The sequence below is a fragment of the Diabrotica virgifera genome, chromosome 9 (genome assembly GCF_917563875.1).
Source record: "Diabrotica virgifera virgifera chromosome 9, PGI_DIABVI_V3a".
NCBI classification, from domain to species: Eukaryota; Metazoa; Arthropoda; class Insecta; order Coleoptera; family Chrysomelidae; genus Diabrotica; species Diabrotica virgifera.
In genome coordinates, this window is record NC_065451.1 from 9418692 (window position 1) to 9439856 (window position 21165).

Genomic DNA, 21165 nt, shown 5'->3' on the forward strand with positions numbered 1-21165 from the left:
TGGCTTATTGTATATCTTCCTTTCGTTTATGAAACCCAGTCCAGAATTCTGGAACCCTGTACCAGCTTGTACAGGTCTAGTGGGTGGGTGCCATATAAATTTGAAGTCACTTCGATGTCTCCGAAAAGTGTTTGCCGCCTCCGATCGAATGCCTCACAGTCATGCAAAATATGGTTGACTGTTTCAGGTTCTCTGTTACAGAGTCTGCAGCTCAAGTCTCCATGAAATAGCCCCATTGTATGCAGGTGACCCTTAACTGGCACATGTCCAGTGAGGAAACCTGTTATGACTCTGAGCTGATTCCTGCTTGTTTTCAGCAGTAACTCAGCCCTACTAGCACATGTCCGTCCGATATACATCTTGCCATGTGTTTGACCGGGTACACTCTCCCAGTGTGAACTGTGTTGGCTTCGGATCCAGAATTATGAGTGCTGAAGGAACCTTTTATCGATGATATCGAGAAAAAAAGTTGGGGTGGGATCCACACAAACAACACGTAGGTATATCAAAAACAAGAAAGACTATCTATCTATCTAATCAGCCCTAAACATCCATCCTTGGATATAGGCCTCCTCTTCCTTCTTCCATGCCTCTCTATCTTGGGCAATTTGCATCCATTTTGACCCCGTGTGTTTATTCAGGTCATCTGACCATCGCATCTGTGGCCTTCCCCTTTTTCGTTTGTGGGTCCACTTGCTCCAATGTATAATCGTCTTAGTCCATCTTTCATCCTTCTCCCTTGGGGTGTGTCCGGCGAACTTCCATTTAAGCTTTGCTACTTGGGTAGAGACGTCTTTCACTTTTGTTTTGTTACGGATCCATTCGTTTCTAAACGAATGAAACGAATGGAAACGAAAGAAAGACTACCTAAGGAAATAATGTTGGCCACCAACACCAACAGAATGTTGGGAAAGAGGAAGGTCAAAGGCCAAATGGAAACAGAGCGTGATTAAAGTCATGAATACAAGACAAGTAACCTGCACGAATTAGACCAGGACCAGAAGGACAAAAAGAATTGTAGAAAATAGGAAATTCCCAAATACAGAATACCTACATTAGGGTGGGCCGTTGAGTAATGTGTTTTTATTTTATTCTTTTAATTAAATTTCCTGACCCCAGAAAAGATGCATGATAAGATAACTTACTTTACACACTTCACAGTGTTTTGTTTTATAATTAATTTTATTTTTTTCCACTGCCACAGAGCTGTAAGAATGAGATTTTTACGAAAAAATCCAATCATCTAATAAATGTCAAATTCATTTTTTTTTCAATTTTTTTTGGTCTCCTGAGCCAAAAAACGTATTTGATAAGATAACTGCCATCATAGTATGTATTTTGGCCGATAAATAATTTTCCCACTATTACAGAGCTATATAAAACAAGGGATTTTTCAAAATAACTATATTTTTTGTATGGTAGATTTCTTTTGCATACAAAAAAATTAAATTGTGCTAAAGCTGACTTTGGTTTGAACACAAAAAGTAAACGAAAATACGCCCTCTCAACCGCTTGTGTGCGACAAATGTACGCTGTTATTACATATGCCAAAAGACTGGTGTCGAGATTTTCAACAACTTCCCTTAGTTGGTCTTTTGATAGCTTCATAGCTACACGAGGCTCTGTTCATAAAACTTTCTGACAGTCGATAATCTCAAAGTATTCCTTAGCGCAAAAAAATAATTCTGTTACTACGAAATATCGCTTATATTTGTAATTTAATTATATCCTTTTAAAAATTGTTTAAAATCCCAGTTGTCTTATGAGTTTGCGTTCACCAAAAAGCATAATCAAAATAATATCCTCTGGACTGCCAAAGCATCCCTTTTCTTGAATATCTTTGTAGATTAAATCTTTTAATTCTGGTAGTAAGAAGAGGTCTGCTCGCAGAGTCTTATTGTCTTCAATAGATGTCTTGCGCCATAAAGTCATGATGGTTGAGTCTTAATGCAAACCCACATGGGCACATACACTTTTATTATAAAATGGCTTACACTAGGTTCGCTTTCAAGATGCAATAGAAATAAACAAAACAATACACGTTAAATGCCACTAGGAGCACAACCGAATCATAATTTACAATGTATAAACTTTGGAAATCATTATTTGGGATTTACAATGCATATACATTGTAAATTATGATTCGGTTGTGCGCCTAGTGGCATTTAACGTGTCTTGGTTTGTTTATTTCTACTGCATCTTGAAAGCGAATCTAGTGTAGTATTTGTAAATTTTTCGAGAGGTTTCCGATTGCTACATATAACCGAAAGATACGGAAAGCAGTGGTAAGCCAACGAGAATGAACCATGTTCACAGGCTATCTCTTAGAAAGTTTTTCTGAACAAAAACTACTTTCTGTTTTGACAATTGATATGTACTAAGATCGTCACTGCGGAAATCCTCAGCTGATGATTCTATTTTTGGAAAGTGAAGCTAAGATACGAGTTTCGCAAGCATGCAGTCGTTCTCCAAGAGTCCCGAAAATGCACTTGGTCCACTGGTACTTCTATCCAGTTGTTCAAATAGATGAATTATAGGCAACCTGTTGGCAGACAAACCACTGCAGCGACCTTTCAATTTTATTCTCCAGTAGGTAACAATATAATGGATCCTTTACGCCCTGTATTTATGACAGTACCGTTCAGTACAGAAGCGTTGACGTCCAAGGTTACGTTATTTAAGAAGTGAAATAACGATTGGTAATGTTAACTTTTTTACACTATCGTATAATATATTATTTGGGTATTTCATCGCAGTTTTTGAAGTAGGTTTCTAAATTAATTTTTGTCTATTATTTGGTGGCGATATACCCAAATAAAGGATACGTTAGTATATAATATAACGTATACATAAATCAGCCACAACAATACAGATTTTATTCCAACTTTTTTTGGGGTACAAAATAAATAACCCCGATGTTATGATGAAAAAGTTAATTTTTTTATTTTTTCCACTGCCACAAAGACGTTTTATATTAAAATAACATAGAGCCTTTGTGGCAGTGGAGAAAAATATTTTTAACTACTCATTTTGGGCTTAAAATTTGTGTTTTAGTACAATGCAACTTTTTTGACCTCAGGTGATGTTATTTTACAGAAAAAATTTTTTCGGCCCACCCTAACCTACATTATTAAAAATAAAAATAATAATATACACTAATTTGAATCTGAAAACTTTCCTTATTAGAACCTTTCTCATTTAATTCAAAAATAATTGGATTTTTACGTAGATAAATTGAGGTGTCGTGGAATGCCTATTGTATATTCCCCATGTCTATCCATTTATCGTCCGATTGCTTTGTAAATTGTAGGAAGCTAGGATTTAGGTTGTGACCAGAATTAGTTTTCCATCGTAAGAAATTTTTAGATCTTTGGCTCTGTAATTTCTTTCTGATTCTCTCTTTAATTTAGATCAGGGGTTCCCAAACTTTTTTGTACCACGCCCCCTTTTGTTGAAATGAAAGCTTCTCGCGCCTCCCCTTTACAATAAATTGTATGCGCCTAAATAGGAACAAAATCAAAACAAATAAGTATTAGCTTGAAAACAAAACATTTATTTATTCTGTCATAAGATACTATAATATCAGTTTCCATAAAATACAAAAATTATTAATACAAGAAAAATATATTAGGTTGGTTAGTGAGATGGATGTGCTTTCATTTTATTTACTAGTATGCCTATTCGTGGCTGAGTTTTAGTAAGTGCACAACGCAAGTCACTAGCAGCATCAAGTTTATACCGATACTTTGTTTTAATTGCCACAATTGTTGAAAATCGCACAAATAGTTACTTGAAAAAGGCAAATATAAATGAAGAGCTTCCCGTGATACACTAAGATACACTTTGAAATATTTTAACCAAAATGAAGGTTTGTCCATTATAACAAAGTATTTGGCAGAGGAATCATTCAAAAAATCATTTGGATTTATTTGCAAAGCATCTTCTTGAAGTGATTCAGGCAGGGAGTCTATGTTGACATGGATTGGATCAGTTGACATGGAATGGATTCTGTAAATAAAATCGTCACAAGTGTTTGGGAAGTATTTCGGAACTCTTCAATTAGGCTCTCCAAATGGTTTGATATTTGGATTTTTAAACTTGGTCCTTCATAAATGTCCTTGAAGCGTGTTTCTTCTGAGATTGGCTCTACTTTAGAGAAATTTGAATAATTTCAGGGGTTTGCTGATATTTTACGCCTCCAAAGTTGAGTAATTAGGCCTCCATCACAATGAGTAACTACTATATTTGAGTTTCCACCCTGCAGTTTTAGGTGAAGGCTGTTCAACGAGTCAAAGATGTCTGACAAATAGGCCAATATTACTTGGGTACAATGTTTTTTGAAGGCCATGTTTAGCTCATTTTGCTTTTGATGTTCCAAGGTGATTACTTCATCTTAAAGGTCAAATAATCTTGCCAACATGTTTCCTTTTAATAGCCATCGTACTTCTGTATGAAGTAGCAGTGTTTTGTGATCACTTTCTAAATTTTCAGGACCAATAAATCCTTATGCAGTATACTGCAGTGTGAACAATCGGGGACTCAGGAAGGTCGATGACACCAGAGTTTTAAACAGTCGAGTATTCAACGCACTGTTTTTTATGTACTTCACTACTTTAATACACAACTTTAAGACATTCCTAAGTTCATTTGGAAGGGTTTTTGCTGACAAGGCTTGTCGATGTATAAAACAATGTATCCCAATCACATCAGCATTTTTTTCTATTACTAATTACAAATAGCCTGAACGAAAACGAAGCATTGAAGTTGCGCCATCTGTACATAAACTGATCAGTTTTTGCCAAGATAGTTCATGTTTGTCAAAAAACTCTCACACTGCTTTCATAACATTAACAGCTTTTGTCGTGGTCTCCAGTCTCCAACTCTGTAGAAAAGAGTAGCTCGTCCTTCATTCTTTCGTTTTGAATATACCGAACATAAACAATTAACTGATAACATTGTGTTATGAATATGATAATATGATAATTATATGTTAGTACTCTCGTCTAGCTGAATAGCAAAAAATGGCGATTATTTTACTGCATCAACTACCTGGTTTTGTATGTCTTCGGTCATATATCATCAATGCGGCGTTTCACAGTATTGTCAAAAAGAGGTATTTGAGATAACTTTTGCTTACTCTGCGTTACCAGATACAGTTTAACAAGCGGTTAATTTTGAATTTTAGAAAAATAACTAAGTTTAATTTAATGTTCAACTTGTCTCGCGCCCCCCCTGATATGTCCTCACGCCCCCCAGTTTGGGAACCCCTGATTTAGATCATTTAGAACTCTTAGACTATAGCCTTGAGCATTCAAGTAGTAGTTTACCATATTATAAAAAAAATTTATTTCATGTGTGGCTCAGGAAGTTCCACCCAAGGGAGGTCATAAACCCAGAAAAGATATATGTACAAAATAAAAATGTATACCATTTTTATTCAGTTGCAATGCGAAGACAAAACAATCTTACTTTTCAATTAGAATACGGAGCGCAGTCCAGTCCCTTTAATCGCGATTTTCGGCTCTTATTGGAGCCTCATCGGAGAGAACGTAGGCACTGTTCTTCATACCCCAATTGACCAGCACCGAGAGCTTTTCTCACCCATTGCAACTGAAGTGAAGGTACTAGGTGACTAGCGTCATCTTGCAGTTGAAAGATGAAGTTTGTTTTCAATCCTAATAGTAAAATTAATAATATTGAAAATATTAAAAATATTACTAAAAGATTTTTAAATTGAAAACTTATTGGTACACTTTCCTGGTGACAACCTCCAAGGCTTCTACAATTTCCAAGAAAATCGCGATTCAGGGGACTGGACTGCGCTCCGTATTCTAACTGAAAAGTAAGATTGTTTTGCCTTCGCATTGCAACTGAATAAAAATGGTATAAGAGTAGTTTCATACTTCTTATTCGTGTAAGAGATAGCCGTATGAATTCATCTAAAAAAGAGTTTATTTACAATACGTACAATAAAGATTATAAACATTAATACAACAATACTAAAATAACTTAAAAATACAAACCTAAAAAAGAGAATCAAGAACATGCTATTTCTTACTCATGAGTTTTTGACAACTGTCAAATAATTATTTACAAATGTCATTCAAACTAAAATTACACAGTCATGCCACCTAAAACTATAAATAACTTAAAATAACTAAATGTGGTTTTATTGAAAATTTTTTGCTCAATTAGAAATCCAATGAAATCAATTAATTTGTGGTCATCTGATTGAATACAACCAATAAAACCAACATTATACTGAAAACAGATCCCATGGGCTGTTTTCACTCAATCATGTAGCTATGGATACCTACATTTCGTTTCATTTCGATTTTGACATTTCAAATATTCAATATTTCAAAATGTCACGATTTGGTTGTAATACTGATGAGAATATTAATGAAATTATTAATTATCTTCATTAAATTTTTCTAATTGTTCCTTTGTTAATTGCACATTTAAATAAATTGTTTCTGCTCTGTATTTTTTTTTCATAACCAGCAAAAAATTTTCTATCCGAATAACCCTCGAACATTGATAAATGCTCAAAAAATTTTTAACAACTTTCTCAAGCTTGTTGCTTACAGTAGTGATGTTGAAAAAGTATCTATTCGTTACAAAGTACTCGTTACTTACGAATACCGAAAGTAACGATTACTATACAGAGAGGCAAATCGTTACTTTGATTACTCTGATTACTTCGTTGCTTCGTAACAATCGTATCAGAGCAAGTAACGACTATTATATCTACTTTGATTACTTTGATTACTTTGATTACTTTGAACAACTATTGTATCTACAACCAGTACACTTGATTACTTTATAGACTGACCGGAAAAATGTGGAAATGATAATGTTTCTACAGTATGAAGAACAACTTTAATTTTGTATGTATTGCATTGGTTTTATTAGAATTAGACCAGGGCATTTAGGGGAGGCATACAAAATACCTACCACAACAAAAGTAATCAAAGTAACAAATACTGTAAATGATTACTTTATACAAAAGTAACGATTTGTAACGAATACTAGAAAGTAACTATAATCAACATCACTAGCTTACAGGCAACAGACCTCCGCCTATGGCGTCGCACAGTGTTCAAAATTGGAGGAAACGTGATCGTAAGTACAAAAAAAAATAAATCTGAGAATGCCGAAATTAAGGGGTTTGTTTGTACTACTCATGATGCAACTTCTCAGCAAAAATTGATTTTTTAAGTTTGTTAGGGCCAGATGTATTAATGGTCAAAAGTACAAAATTCAGTAAAATTTTATACATCAAATTTAAATCCTCAGAAGCTGACTTTTACTTGAAATATTACTTCATTTATGTGGAGAGCTAATATAAAAGTAATTATTTGAGATAAAAGTACATACTTTAAAGATTAAAATAGCATAGTTAGTTTCACGGAAAGGTGATTTTGATTTTGATATAATAGGCTGTCTAAAAACCTATACAATTTTTGATAAAATTAATGTTTGACAGCGTATTACGTTTATTGTGCCATCTTGTGCCACGTTAAATCCTTCACTAAATGAAAGATTGCAATGTAAGGAATAAAAAAATATATAAGACAAACTGCGAAAAACTGCGCAACTGAGTAAATTGTGCATTAAGTTTGCATCGAGCGCTGCGCGCATTTAGTCTGAATTAATTGCACTCGTATGTATTGTTTACATGTATGTCAAACACATGTTGTTTGTTGGGGTTGCGAAAAGAGATTATATTTTTGATGAAGTAGTGTTAATCCTTAATAGATAATGTTGTACATTAGTTTTATAAATAGCTATTATATTGCATACCGGGTGTACCAATAATACTGTGTTTTTTCTTAAAGTTCGAAACACCCTGTGGAATATTCTGGCATCTATAAAATGTTGAAATTAAACCTCACTTGTAGCCTTAGGCTTTCTTAACATTTTGTTTTTCGATTCATTTGCTTATATTGTAAAATAAAAAAGTTAGGTACTTTTACAACTAGCCATGTTTTTCGTCGATAAATCATCATTTTTTGCTTGGTTTAATAACAAAGCCTACAGTAGCCTATGAGAAATTACCAATTTAATAAGTGTCAAATTGTTAATAGTCAAAAAGTGTCTGATTTGTTGTGAAAATTAGTAGATTTATCATTTAAGGCTTCAATTAAGTCCGTAATCCTCACACCTAACGATAAAATTATTAGTTTTCGAGATATTTGAACTTAAACAAGTAACGGCACAGATATTTTGAATAATGTATTGTGTCGCTTAATTTTCAAATATCTCGAAAACTTATGGTTTTATCACTAATAATGAATAATATACTCTTCAGTCTTAACGATAAAATCATTGGTCATAGAGATATTTGAAGTTTAAAATTAAGCGGCAAAATACATTAATCAAATATCTGTACCGTTACATGTTTAACTTCAAATATCTCGAAACCTGATGACTTTATCGTTGCGAATGCAGTGTATGTTATTTACATAGATAGTATTGGAGAATCGAAAAATTCTGCTAAAATGGCATTTCCGCCAGTGGCGTAGAATTTGGGAAGGGTCAACCATTCACTGTCCCCTGTCGTACGCCTCTGGTAATAGCCAGAAACGTTTGTTTAACATAATTTTATAGGGTGTACAATACCCACACCTTTTGCCAAGTATGAAAAGGATACGTTGAATAGTTTTAAACCACTGAGCAAAAATAGTTATTAAATTGTTAAATAAAACACCCTGTAACTCTGTAACGAGCCACATTTTATTTAAGTGATTTGGGTTAAATCCTAATATTTTGAGGTCTAGAATCTAAAAATCAAAGATTTGACATTCTTAATGAAACAACCTGTATAACGATATTTTTTAAGTAATTCACCCCCTAATGAGGGGATGAAAACTAAAAAAAAAATGACTCCTTACTCGTTATACAATATAATACCTCAAATATTCCAAGTTTTCAGCCGGATCACTTTTACAGTTTAAACAAATTTAGTTTCGATCACGTTTTGACCAATTTTGAACACTGTGCGTCGGTCTGTTTCCAAGCAACAATCTTTCGAAATCTGTTATAAAATTTATGTTTATAAAATGTATTGTTTATAAAACAATTATCAATGTCCTTGGGTTATTACTACTGAAAATAAACATAGTTTTATTTTTACATCCCCTCACCAACAGGTAAAAGTCTATGGTTGGTCACAAGGCAACAATTTTGAGATGTGAAAATAGTTCATATCGTTCCTTTTGTATCCGATATCTATTTCATATAAAGTATTTGAAATTTGTTTTTTTATTTGAAATGGACCTAGTCTTACTTCAAGTTTTTTTCTATTTAGTTTGGATTTATTTTCTACATATGCCCAATCTCCTTCTTTAAATTCATGTTTTCGGCTCTTATTGGAGCCTCATCGGAGAGAACATAGGCACTGTTCTTCATACCCCTTCATATCACGATTCAGGGGACTGGACTGCGCTCCGTATTCTAATTGAAAAGTAAGATTGTTTTGCCTTCGCATTGCAACTGAATAAAAATGGTATACATTTTTATTTTATTTTATAGTCGTATTACTCCGTAGAGTAACCAGGTACATTTTCCGTTGGAACTTTACCAAGCTGCAGACGGGGGATGTGAATTGCATAGTGTAGAATTCCTTCCCTTTGTCTTCACTGCAGCATCCATGTGCTTGCAAATTGTAGAAGCCTTGGAGGTTGTCACCGGAAAGTTTTCAATTTAAAAATCTTTTAGTAATATTTTTAATATTTTCAATTTTATTAATTTTACTATTAGGATTGAAAACAAACTTCATATATGTATAAATTACCCAGAAGAGTAATATAAAATGAATTTTAGGGCTGAAAAATCTACTTAAATAGAAGACAGATAGGCATAAAACCGATTCCCACTTCTATAAAAGTGAAACTGACAAGACAGAAGCTCAGAATTGCCAACTGACAAATGTATTAAAATGCCAAATTAAAATTTTTTTGAATAAAAATTAGATAAAATATTTAGTTGATAGAATAGTTGGGCGCCATCGATTTTTAGAAGAAAAATGGTAAAATAAAACAGAAAGTTAATGAATGAATAAAATCAAAAGAAAATGGAATGAAAGAATTATTTGATAAAAATAACAAACATGTGACATTTTACAAGATAATATGCCATACCTATTGTATATCATAAACACTAGAGCTAATTTCATAATTCCTTTATCATATCCGTTTTTTTTCTGAACCTAAAATTAGTCAGATTTAACAGTACTGCACTAAAATAACCTCACATCTCGTCAACCCTTCCACCTGTCCAAATAAACTAGGACAAATTTCGACGTGTGCTCACCAATCTCGCTAATTTTAGGGCTGCGACAGCCCCCAATACATTATCTACCCGCGCTATAATTTGTGTAGGTTTGTTTGTATACCGTTTTTTTTTTCGTTTTAATACTTTAACCTTTTCGTTTAGGGAGCCAGTAAAGTCAAAAATGTGATACTGACATCTGGTAGTTGTTTGTAAATAAACCAGGACGAGCATTTGTAAGTTGTAGATAGTTAAATGTTTAGTGCTGACTCTAGAAGTGTGTCTAGACAAGAAATTATTTAATATGCCTGTTAAGATTTGATATACGAGGTGTGGTCAAACAAAAATCGTTGTTTTTCGTCTATTATTGGTTCCTTCTTGAGATCCACCTTATAGTTTTCTTAGAGATGCTGTTAAGATTAATTTTTCATATAAAAAACAATCTCTGGTTATTGGAAGCACATATTTAGATCGGTTTAAAGAATTCTCTCTTCAACAAGAGTCAAAATTAATCTGACTGAGAATGACAAGGGAGACCTTGCCGAAACGACAAGAAACATACGATATACTGCAACCTTATTTTAGTCCCTAGTTTGTTTCTATCTACTTACGCACAAGCAATTCATAACAAATGTGAATATAAATAGGTACAAAATAGTCACGTTTAAGTCCTATTGGTTACTGAAAGTTATTTGTCTAGTAACAAAGTGTAAGGCCAAATTGTCTAAGCAAAATCCTCAACTGATTTAGTAGGGTTTCATAACTGATGGCTTTTTGCCATGTTCACATGGCAGAAAGCTTATGAACACGATAAATACTATCTGTTACACGTCATCATGCAAGGAGGAGTAGAGGGGAAAAAGGCTTGGAAAGAAAGACCAAATCTTGGCTGAAAAAAATCAGAGATTGGACTTCTCAGTGATGAACAGATATTTCACGTTGCAAAAGACAGAGAAGTGTTTAAAGAAGTGCTCGCCAACCTTCGTTAGAAGACAGCACAAGAAGAAGAAGAACTGATGGCTGTCCCAAGTCAGGCCAAGTCTAAACAAATATCCAGAATTATTATTAGCGGCTAAAATGAAGCATAACAAATACCAAACTTTAAGTTGAATTAACAATCGTATCCAGTCTTCACACCTGATATAATATTAATTGACTTACAAATAGTTTACGTTTATAGTTTGAGATGCATTTAGGGCTTCTGTTGCAAGAAACAATAACAAACTTAAACTTAAGGGTTGCGTTGCTTACATCTTTTGTTAAGTTTCGAAACATTATAGGATCGGGAACTGGTTACCAAACATCGATAATATAGTATGAGAGCGAATGACGCAGATGTATTTGGTATAACAGGCCAGGGAAATTGGTGGTTGCAATCAGGGGCGGTTTCTCCATTGGTTCACTTGTGCAGTGAACACCCAATCAAATTTCATTAAAATACAGATTTTTAAAAATCTCCTAAATATTGTAGTATCATTAAAATATTTGTTCTTAAATCTCATAAATATCATAGCACCATTAAAATATAACTGTTTCGTATTAATCATATAATTTATTTGAACTACACCGCTAAGCTAGATCCACGTGGCTGGTGCAGAATTCAAATTGAACCCAGCCACTATACAATGTCCATAAACCTAGCAGAGCAAAGTTAGCAGAATGGAATCAGACCAAGTGCATAATTAAGTACTAATTAGGTGCTAATTTAGTACCCCAATCGCGAATTTAGTGCTCCTTTATTTTTTAAGTTATGACATGTTCTGCCAGGTACATATGAACTCAGCAGAGCACAACCATAAAAAACATCAAATCGAAAAGTGACCAAGCTTATAATTAAGCACTAATTAGGTGCTAATTTAGTACCCCAAACGTGAATTTAGTGCTCCTTTTTTTTAAATTATGACGTGTTCTGCCAGGTACATATGAACTCAGCAGAGCACAACCATAAAAAACATCAAATCGAAAAGTGACCAAGCTTATAATTAAGTACTAATTAGGTGCTAATTTAGTACCCCAATCGCGAATTTAGTGCTCCTTTTTTTTAAATTATGACGTGTTATAGACCTCGCATAAACTTGAATGCAGTACGCGCCAAAATTTGGAAAAAAAACTGAGCATGAAATTTGTTATTAGGGCACTTAATTAGCACCTAATTAGCACCTAAATTTAAGATAGGTATGTTTGGACTTTTTTGATTTTTTGAGGTAGTACTCTAATGACTTCATATGTACCCGGCAGAACATGGCTTAAAGGAAAGAAAAAATGGAGCATTTAATTCGCGATTGGGGTACTAAATTAGCACCTAATTAGTACTTAATTATAAGCTTGGTCATTTTTCGATTTGACGTTTATTAAAGTTGTACTCTGCTGAGTACATATTATTATGTACCTGGCAGAACGCATCATAATTTAAAAAAAAAGAAGCACTAAATTCGCGATTGGGGTACTAAATTAGCACCTAATTAGTGCTAAATTATAAGCTTGGTCACTTTTCGATTTGATGTTTTTTATGGCTGTGCTCTGCTGAGTTCATATGTACCTGGCAGAACACGTCATAATTTAAAAAAAAAGGAGCACTAAATTCGCGATTGGGGTACTAAATTAGCACCTAATTAGCACCTAATTATGCACTGGGTCTGATTCCATTCTGCTAACCTTGCTCTGCTAGGTTCATGGACATCCACTATACAGTAACCTATACAAGAACGAGATATATCTTAAATCTGTGAACCAGCGATTCTCCTATCTTAAAACACGTTAAAATATTGAGGATTTGTGCACTGCACACAGAGACCGGAGCGAAGCGTTTCGATTCACAGTTTGGCATTTTCTGTTGTGGGAATTTATTAAATACAATATTGGTAGTTTTTTTAGGATGGAGCCATATTCAGTGAGGTTTATAAAAGAAAATGCAAATATTTTTGAAAATCGACTTATAAAAAGAATGGACTAACTTGGCCGGAGATAAACTTTGTACAAGAATGTGCAATAAGAAATAAAAAGTTTAAACATTGTTTTAAAGTTGAACAATATAGAAAAACTTCGTAGTTATGCGGGTGTGATAAACTACATTCTTTGTTTTGTTTTCCATGTTTAGTGTTTTCAAAGAAGGAAACTATAATTTCAATCTCGGTCTTTGGATGCCGTTAAAATAAACGGATTTTTAAACAGTTTTGACAAAGCCATTTCAATATTCGTAACTTCATCGTCCACCTTCACCACCGAAGAAGCGCCATCATTCAGTAGGTATCATATTCTGCACAAAACAAAAAAAGTGTGTGACATCCTGATTAATCGGGTCAAAGATAGGTTTCATTTTACAGAATATCTTTTGGCGAGGCCCCCAAAAATTTTTATTCACCGCTTATTAGGCGCTTATTCACCGTTTGTATAATTACATTCTTTAATTGAACACCCTCCTTAAATTACGACGAGCCGCCACTGGTTGCAATATAAGCTAACTCATTTGTTATTTTATCATTTACGTAAACTCATCTTGTGAAAGAAACAAAGAAAAATAAAGACTGAATTACACCAAAAAATCTTTTTGTATGACGACGAAAGATCTCTTTTCGATCATTCAGAATGTGTTTGTTCAGGTCATCTGACCATCGCATTTGTGGCCTTCCCATTTTTCGTTTGTGGTTTCACGGTCTCCAGTAATCATCTTAACTCAGTTTTTATCCTTCTGCCTAAGGTATGTCTGGCGAACTTCCATTTAAGCTTTGCTACTTGTTTTTTCATGGATCTTTTTCAGTTTGCTATTTTTTCCATATATTAAGACTTTTGTTTTTTGGTATTGGGGGTATTTTTTGTTCTTTAGGATACATATAAGACAGTTTTCCGAATAGATGCTCAGGCCAATCTTATTCTTCTCTTTATTTCTTCGTCTGATTCTCTTTATTTAATTTAGTGATTTGTCCTAGATATAAATGTATATACCAAAGAACTTAAAGACAAGAATATTGATATTTGTGCATTTCAAGAGAAAGAAAAAGGGAAAAGGCAAAATTGTTGTAACTAAGTGTTCTACAGTGGTGTTGCGAAAGAAATCGGATCTAAAGGAGTCACCCTATCAGTAGGTACTCCAGATACTTGCAAACCAAGTAGAATACTGCAAACATCTAATTTTACTCCTGTGAAATTGAGGCTGATTTCATGTGAAAGAAGTATGGCATGTGAAAGGAGAAAAATAACATAGATTTAAGAACAGTGGGCATACCCACTGACCCGAACTATCATGGAGGACCGAGGACCGTTCGAGATAGAGAAGCGAGTTGTGCAGTGAGCCAAGACCCACCCTGGGTTGGAGCAGTGGCGCACCCAGGGGGGGTTTTGGGGGTTAAGACCCCTCCCAGACCATATAAAAAATGTATAAAGAATAGTAGGAAAATGTAACTTATCTTTCACAAACAATACAAAATAATTTCGGTGCCCAAGCAAATCCCTCCTAGAGGAAAATTCTGGGTGCGCTACTGGGTTGTAGTACTACAAGAAGAAGAAGAGTAGTATTGCATTAGGGCTCAGTACATAGTCTTGTAGAACATGTTGTGAATGATAGGAATGACCCAACACAAAAACTTAAGTTTGTTGAAGAGAAATATAATCAAGGAGACCGACTCTGCATAGTTAAAAAGGCAAATGCAATGATAATTATAACTATTATTAAAGTCAACTATTTATAATGGGAAATAAGCCACAATTTTACCAAAAAACTATTTTATTAACGTTTCGAAGCCCAAATCGGGTTTCGTTGTCAAAATATAAAATACTACTAAAATAAACAAAAATGTTGTTACTAAGTAAAAAAAATTCTTCTCATTTTTTTTTACTTCGCAACAACATTTTTGTTTATTTTAGTAGTATTTTATATTTTGACAACGACACCCGATTTGGGCTTCGAAACGTTAAAAAAATATTTTTTTGGTAAAATTGTGGCTTATTTCCCATTATACATAGTTGATTATAAAGATGCCACAAGGAAGTAGCTTCAGAACAACATTATTAAAGTCGGTTCGCTAAACGACACAACTGGCTAGAGATTTTAGTCGGTAATTTTTTTTTTGCCAATTTTGCAAAAAATTGGCAAAATTACTAACAATTTAATAATTATTAACTATTTAGTAACTATTTTTTGCCAATGTGTAAATAAATAAATAAAATTTTCTTGAATAAATAAAATAAATAAAAAACCAAGTCGTTATATGTTACATTCTCGAAATATTTTTATCGTATTAGTAACTTCTATTGGTACAGTATAAAAAAAGTCTTCTAAGCTTACAATGTTATTTGAATAACTGAAACAAAACTCAAAAAAACATCACATTGTCATCACAAACGATGAGAATCCTTTTTGCTCGAAGGCAATTCGAAAAATTTACATATCTGTTGAATAACATCAAAAGGTTTTTTTATTCTCGAAAGACTTGATAAAATTACACCACATATTTTATTCATAAGATAAGTACATGGCTGCGCCGTACAACAATGTTCGTTGATGAATTTAAGATGTTTCTGTTAAATATTCACATAATGTGTATGGCGATATATGCTCAGAAAATAAAACTAATCATTTGCTTGTTTAACGAGATTTTATCACACGCTCAAAGGCGTGGTATTCATTGATCTAAAATTAAAAGGAATACAGAGAAACTAGTAAAATAAAAAAAAATCTTAGTCCAAAATCAATGGTTAGATTAGGCAGTAGCGGATATAAAGGAATGATGGGGAAATTTGCCCCCCTACTATGGCCAAAATTAAAGAAAATAGTTGGTCAATGAGTTACGTTATGGATTTTATCAGCTATGTCATGAAACTGTGCTATCAATAATTTTCGAACGAACTATATCTACATTCAGCGATTACAAGTTTGTTTTTGTTTTTTAGGTAAGGTGGAACCTACCCCACACACATCTTCATTCAACATGGGATACCTCGTCTCGCCCTATAGCTATGCCAATGGAGCGGGTGGACCCATTCCTGTCTCAATGGTAAGTCAGTTTATGTAACACATTCACGGTCATGACTGCATATGAAGTCATTTACTACAGAAGAATACGTGTATACAATGACAGCGTGTCCGTGAATGTGTTACTGGTGTTAATTTATTTTTCGAATATTTACCTTTACTTACTACTTTTGGATAATTACGCTAAAGAAAATAAGAAATTATTTATTTTATTGTAGATTTTACTGATCAATACAATGTCATTTTGATCAATTGTTGCTGTCTAAGGTCCGTATAGACTTATAGAGACTACGTCTCCGAGACAGTAACTCTAGTTGGGTGTTTTACGTTGTCATAAAATGAATCTTCTTAAAATTTTAACATCTTACAAAATTATCAGCAACCATGTAATCAATACTAATTAAATATCATATAAAGGGTTTTCACCCATGTATTTAGTGGCTTTAAACATACCTAAGTACCGTATGATGATGATGGAACATAATATACCTAGTAGCAGCACTGAAGATGAAATATTCATTCCAAAAACTTTCTGTGCTTTAGCCCGAATTTTTTTTAAATTTTAGTTAAATTGAATTAGAAAGGTACCAGCACTGGCAGGTAATCTTCGCTCATTTTAATTTCTATAATTGAATTATCAAAGTGATTATTGTCCAAACAGGACAGATTTACTTGGAAAATAAAAAAAAATAGATCAGTAAGTTAGTAGTAACATCGCACATACATTCCCCTTTCAACGGGAATGTGATCCAGAAAAACGCATTGACACAGATCTAGATATCTGAAACAATGCAAAACCGACGTATATACGTGCACACCGGGTCGTCGCTGCTACATACGCGGCCAGCAGGATTCTGCAGGATACTCAGTTCATCTTAAGGCACAAGAGAGGTTATCAACTATTCTAGTGTGCCGTGCAAAGCCCTTTGGATGGCACTCCAGAGAGGAGTAATAAGCCGGCGTCAGCGATGTCGACGATCTACAGGATGACACGGGAAACGAGGACGTTATTAACTAGTATTTATAACTACTTACTGGATGGTGTATATTCACCACTTGGCTTTTGCATTGTTCCCTTAACAATCAGTCTTGTGATGGATGACCTAAGTTAAGTTTAACGTTTGAGTTAAAGTTAAGATAACTCTCAGGAATAACGTGCCCATAACTATATAGGTAAAATTTGGTGTGATGTATCGCTCGCAGTTATGAGATAAAAAATAGTTATATCATCAACGTTATATTAGAAAGAAGTTTTGAGGAACAAATTTTGAAGTAACAAAGAGAACCTTATGTAAAAATAGTACAAGTTGGAGTGAGCGCGAGAGATTGTTCCGAACATACCCGTCGTCGGCTACCGCCGATGACCGAACAGCAAACAGCTGTTTGGGTTGTTTCTAAGTTGCTTTCAAACGGTAGATTGAAACAGGGTTGCCAGATTGGTGTATTTTCCCAAAATTTTGGGTTAATTTGAAAGCGTCTATTGAAATTTTTCTAAGCAGAAATTGTAGTGGGATTTTTTGGGGGCGGAAAATTATGGATGATTTTAAGGGGTCATGGTAAATTAAATTTGCGAATATACATAGAACTGTATATTATACTCCCATATAATTGAACGTCGCGTTATAAAGTGACCAGATAACTCAAGAACTGTCAAGAAATAACGCAAATAGTTAAGTTAAGTATGATACATCACACCAATTCGATGGTTATAATATAACTACAGGATAACTTTACGTTAACGATAACTTCGGTCATCCACCACAGGGCTGAATATCTCTACGCTGTTCAAAAGCATCTTTAATAATAAACAAATGTTCTAACACGGAGAAAACATGTTTTATAAATACATATATATTATGATATTTTACTCCGGTCAACTTACACATCCGAGGTTACAAAAATTACCATCAAGCTAAAAATTGGCAGGATTGTTCAGAAAAATCTTGTTTTAGGGACAAAAAAATGATTTTTTGACTTTTTATGATTGTTGAAAAAAAAAAACAAAGCAAAATCGTCAAGGATTTGTCACCAGCTGTCCCTCATTATACCTTTTATAACCTTCGAAAGATTTTTTCAGCTATTTTTTTTCTTTCCTGGCCTAGCTTCAATTAATTTGCTCGTATGTACTTAATGTACTCAACAACCTAGCAACACTGCTTTTTAGTGGTGACATCACTGACAATTTATGACAGGTTGACAGGTAACTTTTATTCAGGTACTCTCACCCAAAATCTCACTTTTATGTACTTATTTTTATTAAACCCAATATTTCTACGTGGTTATTGCCTCAATATACACGTTTTATAGGCCAGAATAATGGAAAAAATTACCATTTCATTCATTTTCGAGTGATTTACAATATCCAAATATTTTTATTGCCCCGAAAACGATGTGATTCCAACAGTCTGGTCCACGACCGATCGCCAATAAGATTAGTCGTAATAGTCCAGTCATTTAATTTTTTTCTCTAAATTTTTTATAACTGCACCTATTTTCTGAAATTTTTACTGAAATTGTTGGTAGGCAATTGCTCAAAAAACAGTCATACAACAAGTTATAATATGGCGTCGATCTGTGCTTCCACTGGGATAGCTGGCACCACATCTGGGTGGCTAAAATTTTTACACTCAAAATAACCCCCGGGAATTAATAGAAAATCAAATAATAATAAACACAAAAGTCAAAAGGCAAATAAAATTTTTCTAAAGGATCAATACTTTTTGAGTAATTTGCATTTTTGTAAAAGTATACATCCCCCCAAAATCTTATATATCCAATCCTGTTACTCCGTAAAGGAGCATAGAGCATTCACGAAGCTTCTCTTCCCAAGTTTTCTTCATTCTCTTGTAGTCATCTTCAATAGTGCCTCTCCATGTTTTGGTCTGTCGTCCTCTGTTTCTTTGTCATATTACATTCCATTTGAGTGCGTGTTATGTTATGCTGTATTATCTTTCCTCAATGTGTGACCCAACCACTCCCATCGTTTTCTCTTTATTGTTGTTCTGATTGGCTCTTGTTTAGTTTTCCTTCACAATTCTTCATATGTTATTGTGTTTCTTCTTCTTCTTGATGTGCGTATCCGTGACGAATGTTGGCGATCATCATGGCAATCTTCACTTTATCTGCAGCAACGCGGAAAAGCTTCACAGATGTTGTGTTGAACCAGGTCCTTAGCTCCTTTAACCAGGATGTTCTTCTTCCTGGACTTCGCTTTCCAAATATTTTTCCTTTGCAGGATGGCTTGTAGGAGGGCATATCTGGATTCTTTTCGCATAATGTATCCAAAGTATTCCAACTTTCGAGATTTGATGGTGGTCAGTACCTCTGGGTTCTTCCTCATTCTTCTAAGGACCTCCGCATTTGTGACCCGATCAGTCCATGCGATTTTAAGGATTCTCCGATATAGTCACATCTCAAATGCTTCCAATTTTCGCCACATATATCTTCGTGCAGGGTCCATGATTCAACACCATAAAAAAGGACAGAGAAGACGTAATATGTTATGGTGTTGGGCCAATTATAGGTCTGGATCCCGCGTATGAAAAAAAAAAGTTGATTAATAGCAAGCTGAAAATTTGTTAATAGCTTAACGGTATCTAGTCGGATAAACTTTGATATATGGGAACACTGGAACAGGGGCAGTTTTAATTGTGGAACAGGTTAAAAATTTGGAACGGTCAGACCACGAAAACGGCACATTTATTTTGCCCGACAGAACAGACTTAAACTCTCCGAACAGAGATTAAACTCTCATGCAAAAATCAGACTGCTATTTATCACCTGTCATAATTCCTGTCATTTGACATATTCTACATGTTCCACTCATTAAAACGCACATTTGGTGATAAATAGCAGGCTGATTTTTGCATGAGAGTTTAATCTATGTTCTGAGAGTTTAAGTCTGTTCTGTCAGACAAAATAAATGTGCCGTTTTAGTGGTCTGACCGTTCCAAATTTTTAACCTGTTCCACAATTAAAACTGCCCCTGTTCCAGTGTTCCCATATATCAAAGTTTATCCGACTAGACAACCTTACGCTATTAACAAATTTTCAGCTTGCTATTAATCAACTTTTTTTGTCATACGCGGGATCCAGAACTATTATATCTTCAGAATTTTTCGTATGCATCCATTTACAAAAACTTTTCTTGCGTGTTGATTTTAAGGCCAACTTCAGCCTATTTTTCCTCCAGCTTTCTTATCATGATCGCCATGTCATCTATTCCCCATCGTCATGTCACCAAGCAGATATCATCTGCATATTCCATATCTGCTAGTTTCTTATTCAGCCAATCAACACCACTTTTGTGGTGAATTTTGTATTTGTTTCCTTCATTTCTGTAAACACTGCAAATAACACAAGGAACATCTAGCTAGATACTATCTGACAGAAACGAAAGTAGATTCGTCATGAACGGGTCAGAAACGGCCATAAAACGTTTGCATAGTGTTGTACTCCGGTTGGTACGTGTGAAACTCGGGCAAGTCCCGAATTGGCCGGAAAGCCTTTCCATGTTAGACACGGGATAGTGCATTAAGTGGTTAATATTAATTTTCTTAAATTAGGGGTGGTTGTCATCATCATCATCATCCTTCACCAAGGAGGTTGAGGAGAAGGTTGCTTTCACCAATCTCACTAATTGTATTGGGATATTAAATTCTCTCACGGCTTTGTATAATGTGTTTCTGTCTACACTGTCATAGGCACATTTAAAATCCACAAACAAATGGTGAATATCAATTCCATACTCAAGGGGTGGTTGTCACCCCTAAAAAATAAGAAAAAAGACTAATTCCAGGTTTTTGGCAAAATCAATTCAGTTATAAAAAATTTAGAGGTACTGCCTTGTTTCTTCCACAGTGACTGGACTAAATATTAGTCGTAAATCCAAACCTGTTTTCGGTGTTCTCCAACTACCTTCG

At 34.3% G+C, this 21165-nt stretch overlaps 1 protein-coding gene across 1 annotated transcript in view; it reads left to right on the forward strand.

The window, feature by feature from the left end:
* LOC114332249 (protein pangolin, isoforms A/H/I/S-like) overlaps positions 1 to 16283 on the forward strand; it is a 50347-nt gene extending 34064 nt beyond the window's left edge. Inside the window, exon 3 of the mRNA XM_028282010.2 lies at positions 16162 to 16283. Within this exon, the coding sequence (XP_028137811.1) occupies positions 16162 to 16283 (122 nt within the window). The remainder of the gene's footprint in view (positions 1 to 16161) is intronic.
* Positions 16284 to 21165: the final 4882 nt, after the last annotated feature.